Here is a 23,403-nt window from a genome sequence, read left to right on the forward strand (position 1 = left end):
CGCCTCGCTCCCGTCCTGCCCCGCGCGGGATTCCATTTCCCGGCCTGCCCCGCGCCTCGCTCCCGGCCTGCCCCGCGCGGGACTCCATTTCCCGGCCCGCCCCGCGCCTCGCTCCCGGCCTGCCCCGCGCGGGCCTCCATTTCCCGGCCCGCCCCGCGCGCGGACTCCATCTCCCGGTCTGCCCCGCGCGACTCCATTTCCCGGCCTGCCCCGCGCGCGGACGCCATCTCCCGGCCCGCCCCGCGCCTCGCTCCCGGCCTGCCCCGCGCGGGACTCCATCTCCCGGCCCGCCCCGCGCCTCGCTCCCGGCCTGCCCCGCGCGGGACTCCATCTCACGGCCTGCCCCGCGCGGCGCGCCCAATGGCGGCGGCCCGGGCGCTGGGCGTGCGAGCGGCCTGGCGGGGCCGGGCTCTGCTGGGGCTGACGCGGGTCGCGGGGCCGGTCCGGGGCCTGGCGGCCGCTCCCTGCCCGCACCGCGGGGAGCCCCCGCCGCCCCCCCCCGGAGGCGGGGCCCGCTGGGCGCTGGCGGGGGCGGGGGCGGGGGCCGGGGCGCTGCTGCTGCTGCTCTGGGGCCGGAGCCGGGACCCGCCCGCGCCGCGGCCGCGGGTCCGCGCCGCGGTGCCGGTGCCCCCCGCGCCGCCCCCCGGCTCCGCCAGCGCCGCCTTCAACTTCAGCGCCGTCGTGGTGGAGAACACCGGCCCCGCGCTGGTCTACATCGAGATCCTGGGCAGGTACCGACCCGCCCCGGTACCGCCCCGCGCTGGTCTACATCGAGATCCTGGGCAGGTACCGACCCCGGTACCGACCCGACCCCGGTACCGGACCGACCTGACCCCCGGTACCCCGGTACCGCCCCGCGCTGGTCTACATCGAGATCCTGGGCAGGTACCGACCCCGGTACCGACCTGACCCCGGTACCGGACCGACCTGACCCCGGTACCCCGGTACCGCCCCCGCGCTGGTCTACATCGAGATCCTGGGCAGGTACCGACCCCGGTACCGGACCCCGGTACCGCCCCGCTGGTCTACATCGAGATCCTGGGCAGGTACCGACCCGACCCCGGTACCGACCCGACCCCGGTACCGCCCCGCCCCGGTACCGCCCCGCTGCTCTACATCGAGATCCTGGGCAGGTACCGACCCAAACCCCGGTACCGGACCGACCCCGGTACCGCCCCGCGCTGGTCTACATCGAGATCCTGGGCAGGTACCGACCCAAACCCCGGTACCGAACCGACCCCGGTACCGGACCGACCCGACCCCGGTACCCCGGTACCGCCCCGCTGGTCTACATCGAGATCCTGGGCAGGTACCGACCCCGGTACCGACCGGCCCCGGTACCGGACCGACCGGCCCGGTACCCGGTACCGCCCGCGCTGGTCTACATCGAGATCCTGGGCAGGTACCGACCCCGGTACCGACCCCGGTACCGCCCCGCTGGTCTACATCGAGATCCTGGGCAGGTACCGGCCCGACCCCGGTGCGGACCGGCCCCGGTACCGCCCGCGCTGGTCTACGAGATCCTGGGCAGGTACCGACCCGACCCCGTACCGACCCCCCCCCCCGCGCCCGCCCCGCGCTGCTCTACATCGAGATCCTGGGCAGGTACCGACCCAACCCCGGTACCGACCGACCGGCCCCGGTACCGCCCCGCGCTGGTCTACATCGAGATCCTGGGCAGGTACCGACCCGACTTCGTACCGACCCGCCCCGGTACCGAACCGACCCGGTACCGCCCGCGCTGGTCTACATCGAGATCCTGGGCAGGTACCGACCCAACCCCGGTACCGGACCGACCCCGGTACCGCCCGCCCGGTACCGCCCGCGCTGCTCTACATCGAGATCCTGGGCAGGTACCGACCGACTCCCGGTACCGGACCGACCCCGGTACGCCTCGCTGCTCTACATCGAGATCCTGGGCAGGTACCGGCCGGTGGACCGACCCCGGTACCGCCCGCGCTGGTCTACATCGAGATCCTGGGCAGGTACCGACCGACCGAACCCGGTACCGACCCCGGTACCGCCCGCGCTGGTCTACATCGAGATCCTGGGCAGGTACCGACCCGACCCCGTACCGAACCGGCCGGTACCGAACCTCGCGCTGGTCTACATCGAGATCCTGGGCAGGTACCGAACCCCGGTACCGACCCGACCCCCGGTACCGAACCCCCGGTACCGACCCGCGCTGGTCTACATCGAGATCCTGGGCAGGTACCGACCGACCCCGGTACCGGACCGAACCCCGGTACCGACCCGGCCCCGGTACCGCCCGCCCGGTACCGCCCGCGCTGGTCTACATCGAGATCCTGGGCAGGTACCGACCAAACCCCGGTACCGGACCGACCCCGGTACCGCCCGCCCGGTACCGCCCGCGCTGGTCTACATCGAGATCCTGGGCAGGTACCGACCCGACCCCCCCGGTACCGACCCAAACCCCGGTACCGCCCCGCTGGTCTACATCGAGATCCTGGGCAGGTACCGACCCGGTACCGCCCGCGCTGGTCTACATCGAGATCCTGGGCAGGTACCGACCCAACCCCGGTACCGAACCGGCCCCCGGTACCGCCCCCGCGCTGGTCTACATCGAGATCCTGGGCAGGTACCGACCCAACCCCGGTACCGACCGACCCCCGGTACCGCCCGCCCGTACCGCCCGCTGCTCTACATCGAGATCCTGGGCAGGTACCGACCCGACCTCCCCGGTACCGGACCGACCCCGGTACCGCCCCGCTGCTCTACATCGAGATCCTGGGCAGGTACCGACCCCCGGTACCGGACCGACCCCGGTACCGCCCGCGCTGGTCTACATCGAGATCCTGGGCAGGTACCGACCGACCCGAACCCCGGTGCGGACCGACCCAAACCCCGGTACCGCCCGCTGGTCTACATCGAGATCCTGGGCAGGTACCGACCGACCCCGGTACCGAACCGGCCCCGGTACCGAACCCCCGGTACCGCCCGCGCTGGTCTACATCGAGATCCTGGGCAGGTACCGAACCCCGGTACCGACCGACCCCGGTACCGAACCCCGGTACCGACCCGCGCTGGTCATCGAGATCCTGGGCAGGTACCGACCGACCCCCGGTACGGACCGAACCCCGGTACCGACCGACCCCCGGTACCGCCCGCCCCGTACCGCCCCGCTGGTCTACATCGAGATCCTGGGCAGGTACCGACCCAAACCCCGGTACGGACCGACCCCGGTACCGCCCGCCCGGTACCGCCCCGCTGGTCTACATCGAGATCCTGGGCAGGTACCGACCGACCCGGTACCGACCCAAACCCCGGTACCGCCCCCGCGCTGGTCTACATCGAGATCCTGGGCAGGTACCGACCCAAACCCCCCGGTACCGAACCGACCCCGGTACCGACCGACCGACCCGGTACCCCGGTACCGCCCGCGCTGGTCTACATCGAGATCCTGGGCAGGTACCGACTTCCGGTACCGACCGACCCCGGTACCGGACCGACCCGGCCCGGTACCCCGGTACCGCCCCGCTGGTCTACATCGAGATCCTGGGCAGGTACCGACCCCGGTACCGACCCCGGTACCGCCCCGCTGGTCTACATCGAGATCCTGGGCAGGTACCGACCACCCCGGTACCGACCGACCCCGGTACCGCCCGCGCTGGTCTACATCGAGATCCTGGGCAGGTACCGACCACCCCGGTACCGACCCGACCCCCGGTACCGCCCGCCCGTACCGCCCGCGCTGCTCTACATCGAGATCCTGGGCAGGTACCGACCCAAACCCCCGGTACGGACCGGCCCCGGTACCGCCGCGCTGGTCTACATCGAGATCCTGGGCAGGTACCGACCCGACCCCGGTACCGACCGCCCCGGTACCGAACCGACCCCGGTACCGCCCGCGCTGGTCTACATCGAGATCCTGGGCAGGTACCGACCCAACCCCGGTACCGACCGACCCCGTACCGCCGCGCTGCTCTACATCGAGATCCTGGGCAGGTACCGACCCGACCTCCCGGTACGGACCGACCCCGGTACCGCCCCCGCGCTGCTCTACATCGAGATCCTGGGCAGGTACCGACCCCGGTACCGACCGACCCCAGTACCGCCCCGCTGGTCTACATCGAGATCCTGGGCAGGTACCGACCCGACCAACCCCGGTACCGGACCGACCAAACCCCGGTACCGCCCGCGCTGGTCTACATCGAGATCCTGGGCAGGTACCGACCGACCCGCCCGGTACCGAACCGACCCGTACCGAACCCCGGTACCGCCCGCGCTGGTCTACATCTAAATCCTGGGCAGGTACCAACCCCCGGTACCGACCCGACCCCGGTACCGAACCCCGGTACCGACCCGCGCTGGTCTACATCGAGATCCTGGGCAGGTACCGACCCGACCCCGGTACGGACCGAACCCCGGTACCGACCCGACCCCCGGTACCGCCCGCCCGGTACCGCCCGCGCTGGTCTACATCGAGATCCTGGGCAGGTACCGACCCAACCCCGGTACCGACCGACCCCGGTACCGCCGCCCGGTACCGCCCCGCGCTGGTCTACATCGAGATCCTGGGCAGGTACCGACCCGACCCCGGTACCGACCCCGGTACCGACCCCGGTACCGCCCCGCGCTGGTCTACATCGAGATCCTGGGCAGGTACCGACCCAACCCGGTACCGCCCCGCCCCGGGACCGCCCCCGCGCGGCTCTCCCTCGAGATCCTGGGCAGGTACCGACCCCGGTACCGGACCGACCCCGGTACCGCCCCCCGGTACCGCCCGCGCTGGTCTACATCGAGATCCTGGGCAGGTACCGACCCGACCCCCGGTACCCCGGTACCGACCCCGGTACCGCCCGCGCTGGTCTACATCGAGATCCTGGGCAGGTACCGACCGACCCCGGTACCGGACCGACCCCGGTACCGCCCGCGCTGGTCTACATCGAGATCCTGGGCAGGTACCGACCCGACCCCCCCGGTACCGACCCAAAACCCCCGGTAAAGGACCCCCCCCGTACCGCCCCCCGCAGGTCTACATAGAGATACTGGGCAGGTACCGACCCGACCCCGTACCGCCCGCCCGTACCGCCCCGCGCTGGTCTACATCGAGATCCTGGGCAGGTACCGAACCGACCCCGGTACCGACCGACCGACCCGTACCGCCCCGGTACCGCCCGCGCTGGTCTACATCGAGATCCTGGGCAGGTACCGACCCAACCCCGGTACCGCCCGCGCTGGTCTACATCGAGATCCTGGGCAGGTACCGACCCGACCCCCCCGGTACCGACCCAAACCCCCCGGTACCGGACCCCCCCGGTACCGCCCCGCGCTGGTCTACATCGAGATCCTGGGCAGGTACCGACCTATTGGCCCTGCCCCCAGAGATCCTACCCCACATCCACTTGAGAGAGCCTTGGTTTGGAGCTGTCTCTGATTAGGGGGATGGGCCTGGCCCCTGGGCAGGAGCTCAGGTCAGAAAGGAGGCGTGTGCCCTGGCAGGGGGGAGAGGTTGCTGACAGGGAGGAATCTACTTCCTTACAGGTTTTTTTTAAGGTCAGACTTGACAAAGCCCTGGCTGGGATCATTTAGTTGGGAATTGGTCCTGCTTTGAGCAGGGGGTTGGACTAGATACCTCCTGAGGTCCCTTCCAACCCTGATAGTCTATGATTCCACCACCTCCCTAGGTAACCCATTCCAGTGCTTCACCACCCTCCTAGTGAAATAATGTTTCCTAATATCCAACCTAAACCTCCCCCACTGCAACTTGAGACCATTGCTCCTTGTTCTGTCGTCTTCTACCACTGAGAACAGTCTAGATCCATCCTCTTTGGAATCCACTTTCAGGTAGTTGAAAGCAGCTATCAAATCCCCCCTCACGCTTCTCTTCTGCAGACTAAACAATCCCAGTTCCCTCAGCCTCTCCTCGTAAATCATGTGCTCCAGCCCACTAATCATTTTTGTTGCCCTGGACTCTCTCCAATTTGTCCACATCTCTTCTGTAGTGGGGAGACCAAACATCCAGATAAGGCCTCACCAGTGCCGAATAGAGGGGAATGATCATGTCCCTTGATCTGCTGGAAATGCCCCTACTTATACAGCCCAATATGCCATTGGCCTTCCTGGCAACCAGGGCACACTGCTGACTCCTATCCAACTTCTCATCCACTGTAATCCCCGGACCCTTTTCTGCAGAACTGCTGCTTAGCCATTCGGTCCCTAGTCTGTAACAGTGAATGGGATTCTTCCATCCTAAGTGCAGGACTCTGCACTTGTCCTTGTTGAATTTCACCAGATTTCTTTTGTCCCAATCCTCTAATTTGTCTAGGTCTCTCTGGACCCTGTCCCTACCCTCCAGCATATCTGCCTCTCCCCCCAGCTTAGTGTCATCTGCGAACGCTAAGGAAAGGGGCCTGTGCCTTGACTAAAGGGGTTGCAGATAACTGAGGTGGGTGCCTTCCCCCCCGGCGCTGATCCTGGCTCTCCCCACAGCTACCTCTGGCTCTTGTCCTGCAGGCATCCCTTCTCAGGCCGGGAGGTGCCCATCTCCAACGGCTCTGGCTTTGTGGTGTCCCCGGATGGCCTCATCGTGACCAATGCCCACGTGGTGGCGAATCGGCGGCGGGTGCGGGTGAAGCTGGCTAGCGGAGAGCTCTACGATGCCGTGGTCCGTCAGGTTGACCAGGTGGCAGATATTGCCACCATCAAAATCAACCCCAAGGTGTGTGGGGAGCCAGGTGCGCAGCCAGGGGCAAGCAGCCTTTTCTTCTTGGCCTCATCTGTCCAGAGGGCTGGGGCTTCTCAGCCTGCTGCTGCTGCAATGCTCCTGCGCTGGCTGCCCGCAGGGCATTCCCTGGAGCTGTGCTGACCTGTCTCTCTCTCCCCCCAGCAACCTCTGCCCACGCTACCTTTGGGCCGCTCCTCAGAGGTGCGTCAAGGTGAGTTTGTTGTGGCTATGGGCAGCCCTTTTGCTCTGCAGAACACCATCACCTCCGGCATCGTCAGCTCTGCCCAGCGTGGCAGCCGGGAGCTGGGCCTGGCCGATTCCAACATGGAGTACATCCAGACTGACGCCGCCATAGATGTAAGGGGAGTGTGGGGCGGGGGTGGGGGCTGGGGAGGGAGTGGGGCCTCACTGAAGCCACCATATTGTACATCCAGAAGAATTTTGCTGCTGTTTGGGGTGGAGGGGGGGAGCCGGGGAAGGGGGCCCGCATGTACGGAAGTTTCGGCGGGTACCTTGTAGGATGAGCTGGAAAGCAGGATGGGGGCGCGAGGCAGGAGATCTGGGTTATTTTCCCCAGGGGCTGTGTTCGCTGCCCGTGTTACTGACCTCCCCAGGTTCTCCGGGGTTTCTCTCTGCCCCGCAGTGGGAATGTCGCTGCTGGGGTCTAACTCTCCCCCTCTCTCTCCTGCTGCAGTTCGGGAACTCAGGGGGTCCCCTCGTCAACCTGGTAAGTGCTGCCATTTGGGTGTTAGCCATTTCTGGGAGGGAACGTGGTGCCCGTTAGGGCTGGGGCGCCCCAGCCCTATCTCATTTACTCTGTGGAAGGGGGGTGTCCACCTCATGCTGCCAGCAGGGAGGGCAGAGATGGGGCAGCTGGGGCCCTTCGTACTCCACTGGGAGCATTGGCTCAGACCCTTGGTGGGACGGGTGAGGCAGCAGCTTGACCCAGGCTGCTCATCTCCCAGGCCCTGCCCACTGCCCAGGGGGCTCTGACCTGAACGGAGCCACACTCCAAGCCTGGGGATAACTGGACTGGGGCCTGGTACTTATAAGGCACAGAGGAAGGGCTGCATGGCCCCCACAGCCAGTGGGACTTGCTCACCCCTGTGAGAGTATCACCACCTGACCCACCCCCAGCCAAGCGTGTGTTGGGAGCAAATTGGTGGAAGCCTGGATGGGCTGGGCTCGAGCCCTGCCGGGCGTCATGTCCCTCTTCTCCTTGCAAGGGGGCAAACTGGGGGGCAGGAGGGATGGCAGTGGGGCAGGCTGGTGCCCTGCTTGGCTTGCATGGTGACGGTCTCCCGGCAGGACGGCGAGGTGATTGGGGTGAACACAATGAAGGTGACTTCGGGTATCTCCTTCGCCATCCCCTCGGACCGGCTGCGGGAATTCTTGCAAAAGGAGGAGCAGCGCAAGAGTGAGTGAGCTGGTGCAGGAGAGATACAGGCAGAGGGAGTGGAGCAGAGCTGGGGGGCGGGGGGGATAGGAGCACCCACTACAGACTCCTTGCTAGGGCTGTCACTCATCTATCCCTGGCAGAGGACTGGGCCTCAACCTCCTCCTGGTACATCAGAGTCCAAGGGAAAAGCCTTGAGGGGCCCTTCCAGGCAGACACACCATCTCTCTGGGCTGGCCCCATCCCCCCTCCACTGCAGGCTGGTTCTCCTCTTCTCAGCTATGGTAGCAGGGGGGCCAGAAGGGATGGAGCCAGGGAGAGGTGCCTGAGCACAGCTGGGTTCTGGAGAAGGGAGCCGGGGCCCATCTGTCTTCTGAGGAAAGGCAGTGCAGTTCTGCTGTTCAGGCTCTAGCAACTGTGCCCCAACTGCAAAGGGGCTCGGGGGCCAGGGAACTCTCCCATCCTGGTCTGAGGGGACTGAGTGGTAAGAGGCCATGAGTGCCTACCTGCTCCCTGGCGCCTATGTGGGGCAATAGGAAAGAGACACTCAGCCCATGCTGTCTGGGTGCAACCCCTCTGAGACTTAACTCACCAGTGAGGAGGATGTTAAACAGTGACTGCTGGGGAGAACCTCTTTCAAAGCAGCAGGCTGGATAACTGGCACCCCGGGGCTCCAAAAGGGCTGCTGGGGCCAATAATGAAATGTTGCATTCAGTTCTGGTGCCCACATTTTGAACAGGACATCAAAAAATTGGAGCTGGTGCAAAGTAGAGCCACAGATGGTTTGAGAGCTGGAGAACATGCCCTGCAGTGAGAGACGCAGGTTAAACAAACTGAGCTCTTTATAAAGGCAATAAATACAGGTAACCTGATTAGTGGCTAGGCACGTGCACAGGGAGCCAATACCAGGCACTAACCGGCTTTTTAATCTAATAGACGCAGGCGGCAGAATAGGAACCAGGGGCTGGAAGCTGAAGCCAGACAAGTTCAGATTAAAAAAAAAACCTCCCAAGGGAAGCGGTGGATTCTCCATCACGTGCTGTTTGTAAATCCAGATGCGATGCCTTTCTGGATGCCTTTGTCAAACACAAAGTACAACTGGGCAGGCCTGAAGAATTTGTAGAGCAACTAGCAAAAGACTCAAAAACAAACAGCAAAAAATTTAAGCCCATTAGAAGCAGGAAGTCTGCCAAACAATCAGTGGGGCCACTGGTCGAGCAAAGTGCTAGAGCACTCAAGGACGATAAAGCCATTGCAGAACAGCTACATGAACTCTTTGCATTGGTCTGCATGTGAGGGAGATTCCAACATGGAGCCATTCTTTTTAGATGACAAATCTGAGGAACTGTCCCGGATTGAATCCTAGAATATCAGGGTTGGGAGGGACCTCAGGAGGTCATCTAGTCCAACCCCCTGCTCAAAAAGCAGGACCAATCCCCAAATCGCCCCCTCAAGGATTGAACTCTCAACCCTGGGTTTAGCAGGCCAATGCTCAAACCACTGAGCTATCCCTCCCCAACTGAGGTGTCAATAGGAGGTTTTGAAACGAACTGATCAATTAAACATTAATAAGTCACCAGGACCAGATGGGATTCACGCAAGAGTTCTGAATAAATTGAAACACAAAACTGCTAATTGGGGTATCTAACCTATTGCTTATATCAGTTTATGTACCAGATGATTGGAGGATTGCCAACGTGATACTAATATTTTAAAAAGTCTCCAGAGGCGATCCTGGAATTACAGGCCGGTAAGCCTAACTTCAGTACCAGGCAAACTGGTTGAAACTGTACTAAAGAACAGAATTATCGGACACAGAGATGAACACAATTTGTTGGGGAAAAGTCACCAGATTTTGTAAAGGGAAATCATGACTCACCAATCTATTAGAATTTTTTGAGGGGTCAACATGTGGACAAGGGTGATCCAGTAGATATAGTGTACTTGGACTTTCAGAAAGCCTTTGACAAGGTCCCTCGCCAAAGGCTCTTAAGCAAAGTAAGCTGCCACGGGATAGGAGGGAAGGTGCTCTCACAGATCAGTAACTGGTTAAAAGACAGGAAACAAACATTTATTTGTTTTAAATGAAATTAATAGGCAGCAGGTTTAAAACAAATAAAAGGAAGTTCTTCACGCAGCGCACAGTCAACTTGTGGAACTCCTTGCCTGAGGAGGTTGTGAAGGCTAGGACTATAACAATGTTTAAAAGGGAACTGGATAAATTCATGGTGGCTAAGTCCATAAATGGCTATTAGCCAGGATGGGTAAGAATGGTGTCCCTAGCCTCTGTTCGTCAGAGAATGGAGATGGATGGCAGGAGAGAGATCACTTGATCATTGCCTGTTAGGTTCACTCCCTCTGGGGCACCTGGCATTGGCCACTGTCGATAGACAGATACTGGGCTAGATGGACCTTTGGTCTGACCCGGTACGGCCGTTCTTATGGCAGGAATAAATGGTCAGTTTTCGGAATGGAGAGAGGTAATTAGTGGTCCCCAGATTCTGTACTGGGACCCGTGCTATTCAACATATTCGTAAATGATCTGGAAAACGGGGGTGAACAGTGAGGTGGCAAAGTTTGCAGATGATACAAAATTTTGTATGCTCTGACCCAAGATAGGGCCAGAGCATACTGAAGAGTTACAAAGTTAAAAATCTCACAAAACTGGGTGGCAACAAAGTGGCAGATTAAATTCAGTGTTGATAAATCAAAGTGGTGGTGCATGTTGGAAAACATCATCCCAACTCTACCTATACAATGATGGGGTCTAAATTAGCTGTTACCATTCAAAAGAGATCTTGGGAGTCTCTGTGGATAATTCTCTGAAAACATCCACTCAATGTGCAGTGGCAGTCAAAAAAAAAACAAACTAATGCTGATAGGAGCCATTAGGAAAGGGATAGATAATAAAACAGAAAATATCATACTACCACTATAAAATCCATGGTTTGCCCACACCCTGAATACTGCATGCAGTTCTGGTTGCCCCATCTCAGAAATAATATATTAGAATTGGAAAAGGTACAGAGAAGGTCAGCATAGGGGTATGGAACAGCTTCCATATGAGAGATTAAAAAGACTGTAACTGTTCATCTTAGAAAAAAGAAGATTGAGAGGGATGTGACAGAGGTCTATAAAATCATGAATGGTGCGGAGAAGGTGAATAAGGAAGTGTTATTTACCCCTTCACATAATGCAAGAACCAGGAATCACCCAATTAAATTAATTGGCAGCAGGTTTAAAACAAATATAAAGTACCTCCTTCACACAGCACATAGTTAACCTGTGGAACTTGTTGCCACTAGATTTTGTGAAGGCCAAAAGTATAACAGGGTTCAGAAAAGAGTTAGAAAGTTCCTGGAGGGCAGGTCCATCAATGGCTATTAGCCAAGATGGTCAGGGACGCAGCCTTTTGCTCTGGGTGTCCCTAGCCTCTGACTGCCTGAAGCTGGGACTGGATGACAGGGGATGTCACTTGTTAATTGCCCTGTTCTGTTTGTTCCCTTTGAAGCATCTGGCACCAGTCAGTGTCAGAACCCAGGATACTGAGTTAGGCGGATCGTTGGTCTGGCTCAGTAGCCCTTCATGTGTACAAACTCTTGGGCTCAATGCCGGGGTTACTGACTGAAATTCAGTGGCCTGTGATGTACAAGAGGTCAGACTAGATTGATCCGAGGGTCCCTTCTGGCCTTAAACTCTGACTTTGGGTCGCTATCTGCCTATGGGTTGGCAGGGTGCTCTGGGGATCTACTCAGGGCCTGGACCAGAATCTGGGCTGCACCAGTCGGTGTGTGGTGGGTCTGGATGGCAGAGCAGCTGCAGTTAGGATGTTGGCAATGATCTGGGGTGTCCCTGCTCTCCCAGCCCCCAGCTGCTGTTTCTCCACATGATACTTGCCCTGTATGGGATGGGTGTGTGGGATGGAACTGGCAGGCTGCAGCCTGGGGGTGGAGCGTGGTTTTCTCCTGGGTAAGTAGGTTGAGGAGTGACCCAGCTGGACTGGCCTTGTGCTTTGGAGGGTGAGGGAGGGTGCTCACACAGGTCCCTTCTTGGGCCTCCTAGACCTGGTTCCCTTTCCTCTTGCAGGCTCCTGGTTTGGCAGCACGGAGATGAAGCGCCGCTACATTGGGGTGATGATGCTAACGCTGACCCCCAGGTATGTGTCCTGAGTCTGAGGCCTTCCAGGGCTTTCTCAGGGGCCAGAGTGTCTCAGGAAAGCAAGATGGAGAAGGGAGCCTGTCACCCCTCACCCCACCCCCAAAACCCACGCAGAGAATCACTCTGCATTTGGGAAAGCCCGTGTGGGTCCTACCTCACCCCAGGCCAATTAGTTTACTTGTGCTTGCTGGAGTCTAGGGGACCATCCCTAGGGGCAGAGTGCCCAGCCTTCGCTCTGGCAGATGAGTTCCCAGGGAGATTCAGCCTCCCATCACCCTGTTACACCTCCCCAGTATTTGCCATGCCCCAGCCGTCTCTTAGCAGAGCTGGACAGAGAGCTAGTCTCATCTCTGCCCAACACCAGGTGTCTCCAGATTTACTCGGCCACCATGGTCTTGCACAGCAAATAAGGAGAAATTGTGTCATTCTGGAGGAATGCAGATCGTCCATTTGGAGTTGTGGGAAATCGCCAGGCAGCAGTAACAATAGTCAGCTCTTGTGTTCCACGGCAGGTGACCAGGATTCTGCACTCCCCACGCCCTGCTCTACTGCATGCTCTGGGATGCCATAGGCAAGCAGCCCCTGGCAGTGCTCCGAAGGGTGGCGCTGGAATACCTGTGTGCGCCCGCTGAGCCTCGAAGCGTCTAGGCAGGCTGGAGCTTTCAGGCTCAGTTGCATAAGGGACTTTGTGGGTCTCTCGCTGCCTGGCTGGCTCAGTCTGTTAGTGGGGTTAGTAGTGCAGTGGTCCAACAAAACAGTGCCACAGCATGAGCCAGCAGGCGTCTTCCCCCCCGGAGATGGAGACAGGTGCTGTTGCCTTCGCTGTGAGTTTACGCTCGGCTCTTGAGTCCTGCTTCCAGATAGGCCTGAGGATCCTGCTTGGTGCCCTTGGTCTTTTTCATCCCTTCTTGGGGTGCTGGAAGAGGGGATGCCACTTGCGTCTCCTTGAATCGGGGTTAATGGTGGTGGTTGATTTCTTAAACTGCATCTCGGTGTCCAGGAGATGGCGCCGGTGTGCTGGCGAGTCTGCTTTCCCTTGCGGGAGCCGGGCTGAATCCTGGAGGGGGGCAGGAGACAGTGGCCCAGCTCAGCGTTAGAGTAGCACTTGCTGAGCAGTAACGAGTGTGGCAGAGCTAGAACCTGCCTGCTGCCAGGTCAGGAGGGGACTTCCCTGGGGCAGGTTAACCTGGCCTCCCTATGGCAGGGCGGCGGCGGCTCCTGCTGGCTGTTCTTCTTCGAGTGATTGCTCCTATGCATTCCAGTTAGGTGTGCGCGCCGCGCGTGCACGGCTCTCCGGAACATTTTTACCCTAGCAACTCCGGCGGGCCGGCTGGGCGTCCCCTGGAGTGGCGCCGCTATGGCGCCTGTTATATACCCCAGCTGGCCCGTCCGCTCCTCAGTTCCTTCTTACCGCCCGTGACGGCCAGTTGGAACAGTGGAGTGCTCTCTCACCTCCACAGCCCTAGCGTTTCTCCGTATCTTAGTGTATATAGTTGTCTCACTTAGTTTAATAGTTAAGATTAGTTGAATAAGTTAGTTGTTATAGTTGTATCTAGTTGTGATAGTAGGGAATTAGAGGGGTTAGCCCCTCTTCTTCCACAACCGGTGCGGGCTCATGCCCAAGGCACCGGGCTTTAAGCCCTGTACGGCTTGCCAGCGGCCTATGCCCATCGGCGACCCGCACGATTCCTGCCTGTGCTGCCTCGGGGAATCGCACAGGACTGATAAGTGCCCGATTTGCACGGCATTCAAGCCGCGCACAAGAAAGGAGCGAGACTCGCGACTTAAACAACTCCTTACGGAGGCGGCACTTCAGCCCCCCGCTCCGTCCCCGGCACCGCCAAAACCATCCTCGGCGCGCAGCGCACCAGCGGCACCGAGCCGTCCCGGTACCGAGGCTCCTAAAGGGACGCAGACGGCACCGAAGTCCCGGCACCGTTCCCTCTCCCCCCAGAGGAAGCGGAAGACGGCGCACCCGGCTCCAAAACCTGCAGCTTTGGGACAGTTTACCCAGCCACCTCCGGCACCGGCTGTGGTAGTGCACAAGCCGTGCACGGTTCCTCTGACTCCGACACCGCAAGCGCCGTCGAGTTCGGTACCTCCCTGCTCCCCGGCGCTGGCCGCAGTAGAGCTGCATCTCCCGTCCACCCCTGAAATGTTTGTGACGGCGAGAGAGCTTATTCAGCTCGTAGAGGCACCGAGCCTCCGGCCCCCAGCACCGCCGGTGCGGGCTGTTCAATCGTTGGGCAAGCCTGCAATGATGCGGCCCCAGACCCCTGACGGAAGAGAGGGGCGACGCTCCAAGCCTCGGACGCGGTCCCGGTCCAGGCAACGGTCGCCGTCACGCCGGTCCCGATCCCGGCACCGATCCCAGTCTCGGTACCGCACCCCATCCCGGCACCGGTCGCAGTCCCGGTACCGCTCAGTCTCGCGGTACCGGTCACACTCCCGGCACCGCTCACGGTCCCGGTCACCGGACCGCCAGTACTGTCGGAGATCCAGTTCCCGGTACCGATCTCGACGTCGCGACTCCCGCAGCCGCTCTCGCCACCGGCGATCAAGGTCACGCTCTGGCTCCCGGTACCGAAGTGACCGACGGTCCAGATCACTGTCCTGGCACCATGACGGCCGGCACCGCTCCTCGGCACCGTCCGGGGATAAGCTGCCTCATTCAGCGGCGCACTCCATCAGCGCCTCTGCACCCCCGTGGCCTTCGCGTCAGCCATCGGTCGTCTCCCAGGCGGACAGCGAGACAGATCTCCGGGCTCCCACCCACAGCCAACATCTTGGACGCCAGCAGTGGGGTTTCTGGGTCCCCTGGGCCGGCTATGAGTCCCAAGGGCTCCCCTTGTCCCAGCGCCCAGTGGGTGCTGAACGCAGGATACCGGAAGCCACGGTGAGCCGCCCTCCCCCAACACCACTGGGGGAGACCCTACCGTCGTCGGACCCCGCAGGGCTTCCGTCAACCTCGCAAGCCCCTGAGCAGCCTCCGGCAGAGGTGGTGGTACAGACTCTGTCTTCATCCTCCTCTCCGGATGAGGCAGTGGCGGCGCTGCTACGGTGGACCCTCCCCCGATCGACCTGCGGGCCCACCAGGACCTTCTCCGCAGGGTGGCAAAGGCCATTGACCTTCCGGTGGCGGAGGTCCCGGAAGATGAAGACCCGGTGACCAACGTCATCGGCGCGGAGGCCCCGACGCAGGTGGCCCTGCCTTTTATTAAAACAATCCAGAAAAATGCCACGACCATCTGGCAGTCGCCGGCGTCCGTCCCCCCTACGGCAAGGGACGTGGAATGTAAATACTCGGTCCCCCCCACGGGATACGAGTATCTGTACACTCACCCCGCTCCGGACTCACTGGTCGTCCAGTCCGTTAACGACCGTGAGCGGCATGGACAGCCAGCCCCAGCGCCCAAGTCGAAGGACGCCAGGCGCATGGACTTGTTGGGCCGCAAGGTGTATTCGGCGGGGGGTCTTCAGCTGCGCATTGCAAACCAGCTGGCCCTATTAGCCCGGTACGCCTTCGACATTTTTGTGTCCCTCACGAAATACACGGAACTCATCCCGGCGGATTCCCGACGAGAGTTTTTGGCTCTGGTCGAAGAGGGCAGGACAGCCTCCCGCTCGTCCATCCAGGCTGCCCTGGATTCGGCGGACTCAGGGGCCAGAACCCTGGCCTCTGGTGTAACTATGCGGCGCATCTCCTGGCTGCAGTCCTCCACCTTGCCGCCGGAAGTGCAGTATACCCTCCAGGACCTGCCCTTTGAGACTCACGGCCTGTTCTCAGAGAAAACAGACTCGAGGATACAGACCCTGAAGGACGGTCGTGTAGCTATCCGCACTCTGGGTATGCACACGCCAGCTACCCAGAGGCGCTCCTTCCACCAACAGCAGCCCTTCTGGCCTTTTACCCAGGCCAGGTCAAGGCCTTATAATAGTCGGCGCAACAGCCTCAACCGCCCTAGACCTTCAGGCAGCAGGCGCAACCAGGCGCAACCAAGGGCCCAAACAGCAATTTTGATGGGACGCCCGAGGATGGCTCATCAGTCTATTCCCAGGATCCAACCCCTTTATTTTGCAACCGCCTTTCCCGCTTTCTCCCGGCGTGGTCCCAAATCACATCGGACAGCTGGGTACTCCGTACTATCCAGTATGGTTACCACCTTCAGTTTATTTCGCCCCCTCCTCCCCACCCACCTTCCCCGTCCCTCTTCAGAGACCCCTCTCACGAGCAATGCCTCTTGCAAGAGGTTGAGACTCTGTTGAGGTTGGGTGCCACAGAGGAGGTGCCGCAAGACAGGCGGGGGAAGGGGATTCTATTCCCGTTATTTCCTCATCCCCAAGGCGAAAGGAGGCCTCAGACCCATACTGGACCTCCAGGAGCTCAACAAATACATGATCAAGCTCAAATTTTGCATGGTGACCTTGGGGACCATCATTCCCTCCCTGGATCCGGGAGACTGGTTTGCCGCCCTCGACATGAAGGACGCCTACTTCCATATTGCTATTTACCCTCCCCATCGACGCTACCTGCGTTTTGTGCTCAACGAGGCGCACTACCAGTTTGCGGTGCTACCCTTCGGCCTATCCACCGCACCGAGGATCTTCACCAAATGCATGGCAGTGGTTGCTGCAGACCTCCGCCGTCGTCGAGTTCACGTCTACCCTTATCTCGACGACTGGCTGGTTCGCGGGCCATCCCACCAATTGGTAACAGACCAAGTTGCCGAGATACTCTCCCTATTTCGGGCACTGGGCCTTCTCGTCAATGTGGAGAAGTCCTCACTGACTCCATCTCAGAGGGTGGAGTTTATTGGAGCAGTCCTCGACTCCACGGTGGCCAGGGCCTGTCTCCCCCGCGCCCAGCACCAGACGATGGTCTCCATCATCCGAGACCTGCACGCTTTTCCCACTACGACGGTTCGGTCCTGCCTACGCCTCCTGGGCCACATGGCGTCGTGCACGTTCGTCACCGCCTATGCGAGACTGCGCCTTCGCCCGTTTCAATCCTGGCTGGCGTCGGTGTACCGCCCACACCGCGACTCGATGGACAGAGTAGCCACGGTCACGAAGCCTGCCCTCGCTTCGCTCAGTTGGTGGCTGAACCCAGAGGTCGTATGTGCAGGAGTCCCGTTCCGCCCTCCTCGTCCGTCCGTGACACTGACGACAGATGCCTCGGCGTTGGGATGGGGGGCACACCTGGGCGACCTACACACCCAGGGCCTCTGGTCGCCCCAGGAGCTCTCCCTCCACATCAACGTCAGGGAGCTGCGGGCAATTCACTTGGCGTGCCACGCCTTCCACGCCCGTCTGCGAGGCCAGTGCGTAGCGGTGCTCACGGACAACACGACAGCGATGTTTTATGTGAACAAACAAGGCGGAGCCCGCTCCTCCCCGCTCTGCAAGGAAGCGATGCTCCTGTGGGACTTCTGCGTGACCCACTCAATTCACCTGGAAGCATCCTTTCTTCTGGGAGTGCAGAACACGCTGGCCGACCATCTCAGCAGGTCGTTCCTCTCCCACGAGTGGTCCCTCCGTCCAGACGTCGCCCACACAATCTTCCGGAGGTGGGGGTTTCCCCAGATAGACCTATTCGCCTCCAGGGAGAACAGGAAGTGCCACCTGTTTTGCTCGTTCCAGGGTCGCTCGCCAGGCTCCCTGTCGGACGCCTTCCTTTACCCCTGGACGGATCGTCTCCTCTACGCCTTCCCTCCGTTCCCGCTAGTGCACCGAGTGCTACTGAAGCTTCGGAGGGACAGAGCTCGCGTCATACTTGTAGCTCCAGCCTGGCCAAGGCAGCACTGGTACACCCTGCTGCTCGAGCTCTCCGTTCGGGATCCCATCCCCCTTCCATTATGGCCGGACCTCATCACCCAGGACTTCGGCAGACTCCGCCATCCGAACCTGCAGTCCCTCCATCTTACAGCTTGGTACCCGAGTGGTTGACCCGCGCAGAGAGGGACTGTTCGGCGGCAGTACAGCAAGTCCTGCTAGAGAGTAGAAAGCCTTCCACACGCTCCACTTACCTTGCGAAATGGAAGCGATTCGCACTCTGGTGTGATCAACGAGGACTCAATCCATTCGTAGTCCCGGTCCCTACCATCCTCGACTACCTCTGGTACCTTAAGGAGCAAGGTCTTGCGGTCTCCTCCTTGAGAGTACACCTGGCAGCAGTGTCCGCCTTTCGTCCATCTATGGGAGGTCGGTCCATCTTCTCTAACCTGATGGTTTCCCGCTTCCTTAAGGGCCTGGACTGGTTGTACCTGCCGGTGCGGCGTCCTGCCCCGACCTGGGATTTGAACCTCGTTCTGGCCAAGCTTATGGGACCGCCCTTCGAGCCTCTAGCCACGTGCTCTCTGCTCTACCTCTCCTGGAAGACGGCCTTCCTCGTCGCAATTACATCAGCGAGACGAGTCTCTGAGCTCCGTGCTCTAACGGTTGGTCCACCATACACCGTCTTCCACGGAGACAAGGTGCAGCTTCGACCACACCCGGCCTTCCTCCCCAAGGTGGTGTCGGCCTTCCACCTCAACCAGGAGATCTTCCTCCCGGTCGTCTTCCCGAAGCCGCATGCCTCCCCTCGGGAACAACAGCTTCACACCCTGGACGTCCGCAGGGCCCTTGCCTTTTACATCGAGCGGACGAAGCCCTTCCGGCGTTCGACCCAGCTGTTTGTGGCAGTCGCCGACCGCATGAAGGGTGAGCCGGTCTCCTCCCAACGGATTTCCTCCTGGGTAACGGCATGTATTCGGACATGCTACGAGCTTGCTCGCGTGCCACCATGCCGCCTCACTGCACACTCGACGAGAGCGCACGCCTCGTCGGCCGCCTTCCTGGCCCATGTTCCCATCCAGGACATCTGTAGAGCGGCCACCTGGTCTTCTGTCCACACCTTCGCCTCCCATTACGCGTTGGTGCAGCAATCAAGAGACGATGCAGCCTTCGGCTCCGCAGTCTTACATTGTGCCACGTCTCACTCCGACCCCACCGCCTAGGTAAGGCTTGGGAATCACCTAACTGGAATGCATAGGAGCAATCACTCGAAGAAGAAAAGACGGTTACTCACCGTAGTAACTGTTGTTCTTCGAGATGTGTTGCTCATATTCATTCCAGACCCGCCCTCCTTCCCCGCTGTCGGAGTAGCCGGCAAGAAGGAACTGAGGAGTGGACGGGCCGGCTGGGGTATATAACAGGCGCCATGGCGGCGCCACTCCAGGGGGCGCCCAGCCGGCCCGCCGGAGTTGCTAGGGTAAAAATGTTCCGGAGAGCCGTGCACGCGCAGCGCGCACACCTAACTGGAATGGATAGGAGCAACACATCTCGAAGAACAACAGTTACTACGGTGAGTAACCGTCTTTTCTCAGGGATGGGCGACTGGGCCGGGTGCAGACTGGCTCTGATCCTGCCTGGCATCTCCCACGTTCTTTTCCAGCTGCCTTGTCTTTGGGGAACTGATCTGCTGCTGGGTGCCAGGGGGCACACAGGGCGGGGCAGGGACTCTGTTTCCTTGTCCCCTCAGTGCGGCTGGGGCGAGGCAGCCTGTCCTGCCTGATCCTACCTGTCTCTCCCAGGTCGTAGGGTTGGGCAAAGTCCCACCTGGTGGCTTCGTGCTCTGTTCCCCACGAGGAGCTGATTGCCCAGTGAGGCTGCTCCCGCACTCTCCAGTGCTGGGACACGGTGTCCCGAACCCCTGGCCGGGGCCCTCTGGCTGGGTAGTGTTTCAGTGATGTGCGCTCTCTCTCTCTCTGCAGTATCCTGGCTGAGCTGAAGCTGCGAGACTCCAGCTTCCCTGATGTCTCGTACGGGGTCCTGATCCACAAGGTGATCATTGGATCCCCAGCCCATCAGTAAGTGCTGCAGGGGGAGGGTCCTGGTGCTAGCTGCTGTGGGGGGTTGGGGCTCAGAATGTGGGGTGCTCACTGTAGACTCTGCCCATCCCCTGCCCCCAGACAGCCCGCACCAGCAGCCAGTGTGTTCCTGAGGGAGTTAACGCTGTCCGTCCCCGGAGGGCTGCACTCACGTCAATACACTGCAGCTTTCCCAGGGGAGCCACAACCCAGAGCCAGCCAACTGCTCTAGGCGGGCCATGCCCCCATCTCCGTCTGCCTGGGGCAGGGCTCTGGGGGGAGAGAGGGTCTGCATGCATCACGGTCGGGCCCCAGCATGCTGGTGTCTGCTCTCTTGCCAGGGCAGGCCTGAAGGCGGGTGACGTTGTGAAGGAGATCAATGGGCAGGCGGTGCGGCGTGCCGAGGACATCTACGAGGCCGTGCGGACGCAGAACAGCCTGGCTCTGCTGGTGCGCCGTGGCCATGACACGCTGCTGGTGAACGTCAGCCCTGAGGTCACAGAGTAGAGAGCTGCCCAGCTGGCAGGGGTGCCATGGACTTGGCTTGAAGCACACGAGCCAAGCCCGAGGCTCAGGGTGACAGGCAGGAGGCCCTGTGCTGCCACAAGAGACTCAGGGCCTTTGCAAGAGCCTGAAATGCCCCAGCCAGCGGGGCTGGTCCTGGAACTGGCGCATTGGGGAGTGGCTGCTGTCTGCTTCCTTCATCCCCATTAAACCTCTCGTGGGGAACCGTCGGCCATGGCCCTTGCTTCCCTCCTGAAGCTGAGGGAGTCGGCATCCAGCGACAGCTAGGCAGGGCCACTCCTAGGCTGGGCAGCCCCCCGCCTGTGCAGGCTGGGGGCTCTCCTCTTGCAGTCAGTCAGAGCCAGACCGGGGCAGGTGACGGAGCTTTGCCCAGGGCATCGTGGAGACGCAGCCCCCCCAGCAGCTCCAGCCTTGCACTGAGAAGGGCAGGCTAGGCTCTGGCCCCCCTCGGGGATCACGGTGGGGTTTGTGGTCTGACTCCTGCTCACCCTCACAGCATCTCCCTTCTGGGCTGCGGGGCTGGGGTCTGCCCCAGCACTGCCTGCAGCTGTTCCTGTTTCTGTGGGGACCGGGGGGAGTTCATGCTCTGGGATTGGCAGGCAGCGTTCTGCTCCAATCACTTCCAGTCACTGCATGAGCTCCAGGCCCCGGGGAGAGGGGCTGCGGTACTGGGTCTGAACCCAGCCCTGGCCTCTGCCAGGAGGGGGCGTGTGTGTCAGTCCTAGCCAGCATCTTCCCCTGGGCCTAGGCCTGTCCCTCAGAGCCTCATGCCCAGCTGCCTGAGCACTGGGCTCGGGAGTGCTCCCTTCCTGGCTCCTCACCCAGGGAGACCTGCCCTGCCACTCCCTGGGCAGGCTGCTGCCTCCCCAGGGCCGGCAGGGAGGGTGATGCAGGCACTGCTGTGGCAGTGAGGGACTGGCCCCCTGGCCGTGCTCCCTTTAGCTATGGGGCTGAGACTCCCTGCCTGCCCTAGTGATGCCGCAGGGTTGCCTTGATCTGAATTCACTGGCTGGGGCGCAGGGGCCTGCTTGCCTCTCACTGCCCTGCTGTTGCTGAGCCAGGGGCTGGCTGGGCTGTTTGTTCCCTTCCCTGGGCCCTGCATTCTGGGAACCAGCAGCTCCATGCTGTCCCCCAATTCCTGGAATTCCCTGTGGCAGGGAAATGCTGGTGGGAGAGTGCTGCTGCCAGCAGGAGCACAGCTGTATGGCTGAGCCCTGGCTGTTTTAATGTATGAAAGGAGCTCAGTGCTGGGTGGGGAGGCAGCTCTGAACTACGGCTTCCCTCCCAGCCGGAGGGAAAACAGCCCAGCATAGAGGCCTCCTTTCACAGCTGGCCCTGGCCCCTCCAGTGGAATTTGTTCTGCACCAAGCCCCAGCTCGGGAGGAGGGGCGTGCGCTTGCAATGGAAAGAGCTGTGTGGCAGCCATGCCTGAGCTCTTTCCAGAGCCGGGAACCAGCACCTGCCCCCTCCCGGGCAGCTCCCCATGTTGCCCTCACCTCTCCTGCAGGGCTGATCTCTGCTAGTCCGGCCTGGCTTCTCCCTCAGTGGTGGCACCTGGGCTACCCCCCTCGGGCCCTGCCCTCCTAGCCCAACCCACTTGCCTCTGATTCCTCCTGCCCCTGAGCTGGCACCTGCTGCTGCTTCTCAGGCTCCCTGCCCCGATTGAGCCCCATTGGGACAAGAGTGCCTCGTCCGGGGTGGAGGCTGCTGGTCCATGCACATCTGAGGCCCTGCCCAGGCGGCTGCCATGCTCTTGCGTCTCGTGCCCGCCTTCCCCCATGGCCCTGCAGCTCAGCCTGCCTGCACTTCTGCTGCAGCCACACCAGCTAGGCCATTGCCTCAGCGGTGCATTAGTGACAGCTGAGAGCTGGGCCCAGCCCGCAGCAGCCCCATGCGCTGGGGGCAGAGGGCTGGCTCCACCTGACACTCCTTGTCCAGAGGGTGGGTTCAGCAGCTCCCAGGCTGCTGAGCAGTGTCTGGATGGACCAAAGGCAAACTGCCCAAGCCAGGGGCTTGCACTGGAGCCAGGGTGGGTGTCAGCCCAGGGCAGTTTGTCCCCAGACACAGCCCTGTCACCAGGGCCGGCTCCAGGCACCAGCCTACCAAGCACATGCTTGGGTTGGCACCTTGGGACCGGGCGGCGCTCAGGGTTTGGTTTTGGTTTGGCTGGTGGGGGATGTGGGTGGTGCAATGTGATGCGGGGGGGGGGGGGGGGGCAGGGACTTGGGTGGTGGTAGGCGAAACTTGGGGTGTGTGGCTTTTTTTTTTTTTTTGCTTGGGGTGGTGAAAATGTTAGAGCTGGCCCTGCCTATCACCATTCCCTATCACACCCTCCCCCTGCCCCAAGGTCTGCAGTCTGCCCCCTCCTGTCACACCAGTAAACCCCACTCCCTGGGGACAGGCCCAGCTCTGCCCCCCTGGCCTTCCTGTGGCTTGCCCCCTCAGGTTCAGTGGGTGGCATTCTCCCCCCCCCCCAGCTGTGGGTTACTGAGCCCTACCCCAGCCTTTGCAGGAGCAGCTGCTCAGCCTGTGGCCTAGGGAGCACTAGGCTCCCCCTCCGGAGGCCACTCTGCCCCATGCCTGTCGGGGGCAGGGCAAAGCCATTCTGCCCCTCACCTCTGGCCCTTGCACTGCAGCTGGGCCGCCATTGCCCTGTTCTCTGTGCAGGTGCCTTCCCCTGCTGGGAGTTGTGGCTATGAGTAGCTGGCCTGGTTCGGCTCACGGCAGGGCTCTCCCCTTGGCCAGGAAGGAAGCCCCTGCGTGTAACCCATGGGAAAAACCAGCCGGCA

General features: G+C 61.2%; 1 protein-coding gene across 2 annotated transcripts; it reads left to right on the plus strand.

Annotated features, from left to right (window-relative positions):
- Positions 1–6,295: 6,295 nt before the first annotated feature.
- Positions 6,296–22,360, plus strand: HTRA2 (HtrA serine peptidase 2). Of its 2 annotated transcripts, none has more exons than XM_039541902.1 (8): positions 6,296–6,409; positions 6,478–6,698; positions 6,851–7,045; positions 7,383–7,415; positions 7,997–8,105; positions 12,171–12,240; positions 19,994–20,089; positions 20,431–22,360. In XM_039541902.1, exons 2-8 carry the CDS (start codon positions 6,621–6,623, stop codon positions 20,594–20,596), a joined length of 747 nt encoding a protein of 248 aa, XP_039397836.1. In that variant the 5' UTR covers positions 6,296–6,409; positions 6,478–6,620; the 3' UTR covers positions 20,597–22,360. The 2 variants fall into 2 exon arrangements, with proteins under 2 accessions (XP_039397836.1, XP_039397837.1); XM_039541903.1 differs by having other exon boundaries at positions 6,299–6,409; positions 6,478–6,682.
- The last annotated feature ends 1,043 nt before the right edge of the window (positions 22,361–23,403 follow it).

This window comes from Mauremys reevesii, linkage group 5, assembly GCF_016161935.1.
Source record: "Mauremys reevesii isolate NIE-2019 linkage group 5, ASM1616193v1, whole genome shotgun sequence".
NCBI classification, from domain to species: domain Eukaryota; kingdom Metazoa; phylum Chordata; order Testudines; family Geoemydidae; genus Mauremys; species Mauremys reevesii.

Excerpts from the sequence above, each read along its gene's own strand:
- HTRA2 (XM_039541902.1), top strand. The coding sequence starts at position 6,621 with ATGCCGTGGTCCGTCAGGTTGACCAGGTGGCAGATATTGCCACCATCA. Across the intron at positions 7,046-7,382 it reads AGACTGACGCCGCCATAGAT|TTCGGGAACTCAGGGGGTCC; the intron begins GTAAGGGGAGTG and ends CTCCTGCTGCAG. Across the intron at positions 7,416-7,996 it reads GGGGTCCCCTCGTCAACCTG|GACGGCGAGGTGATTGGGGT; the intron begins GTAAGTGCTGCC and ends GTCTCCCGGCAG.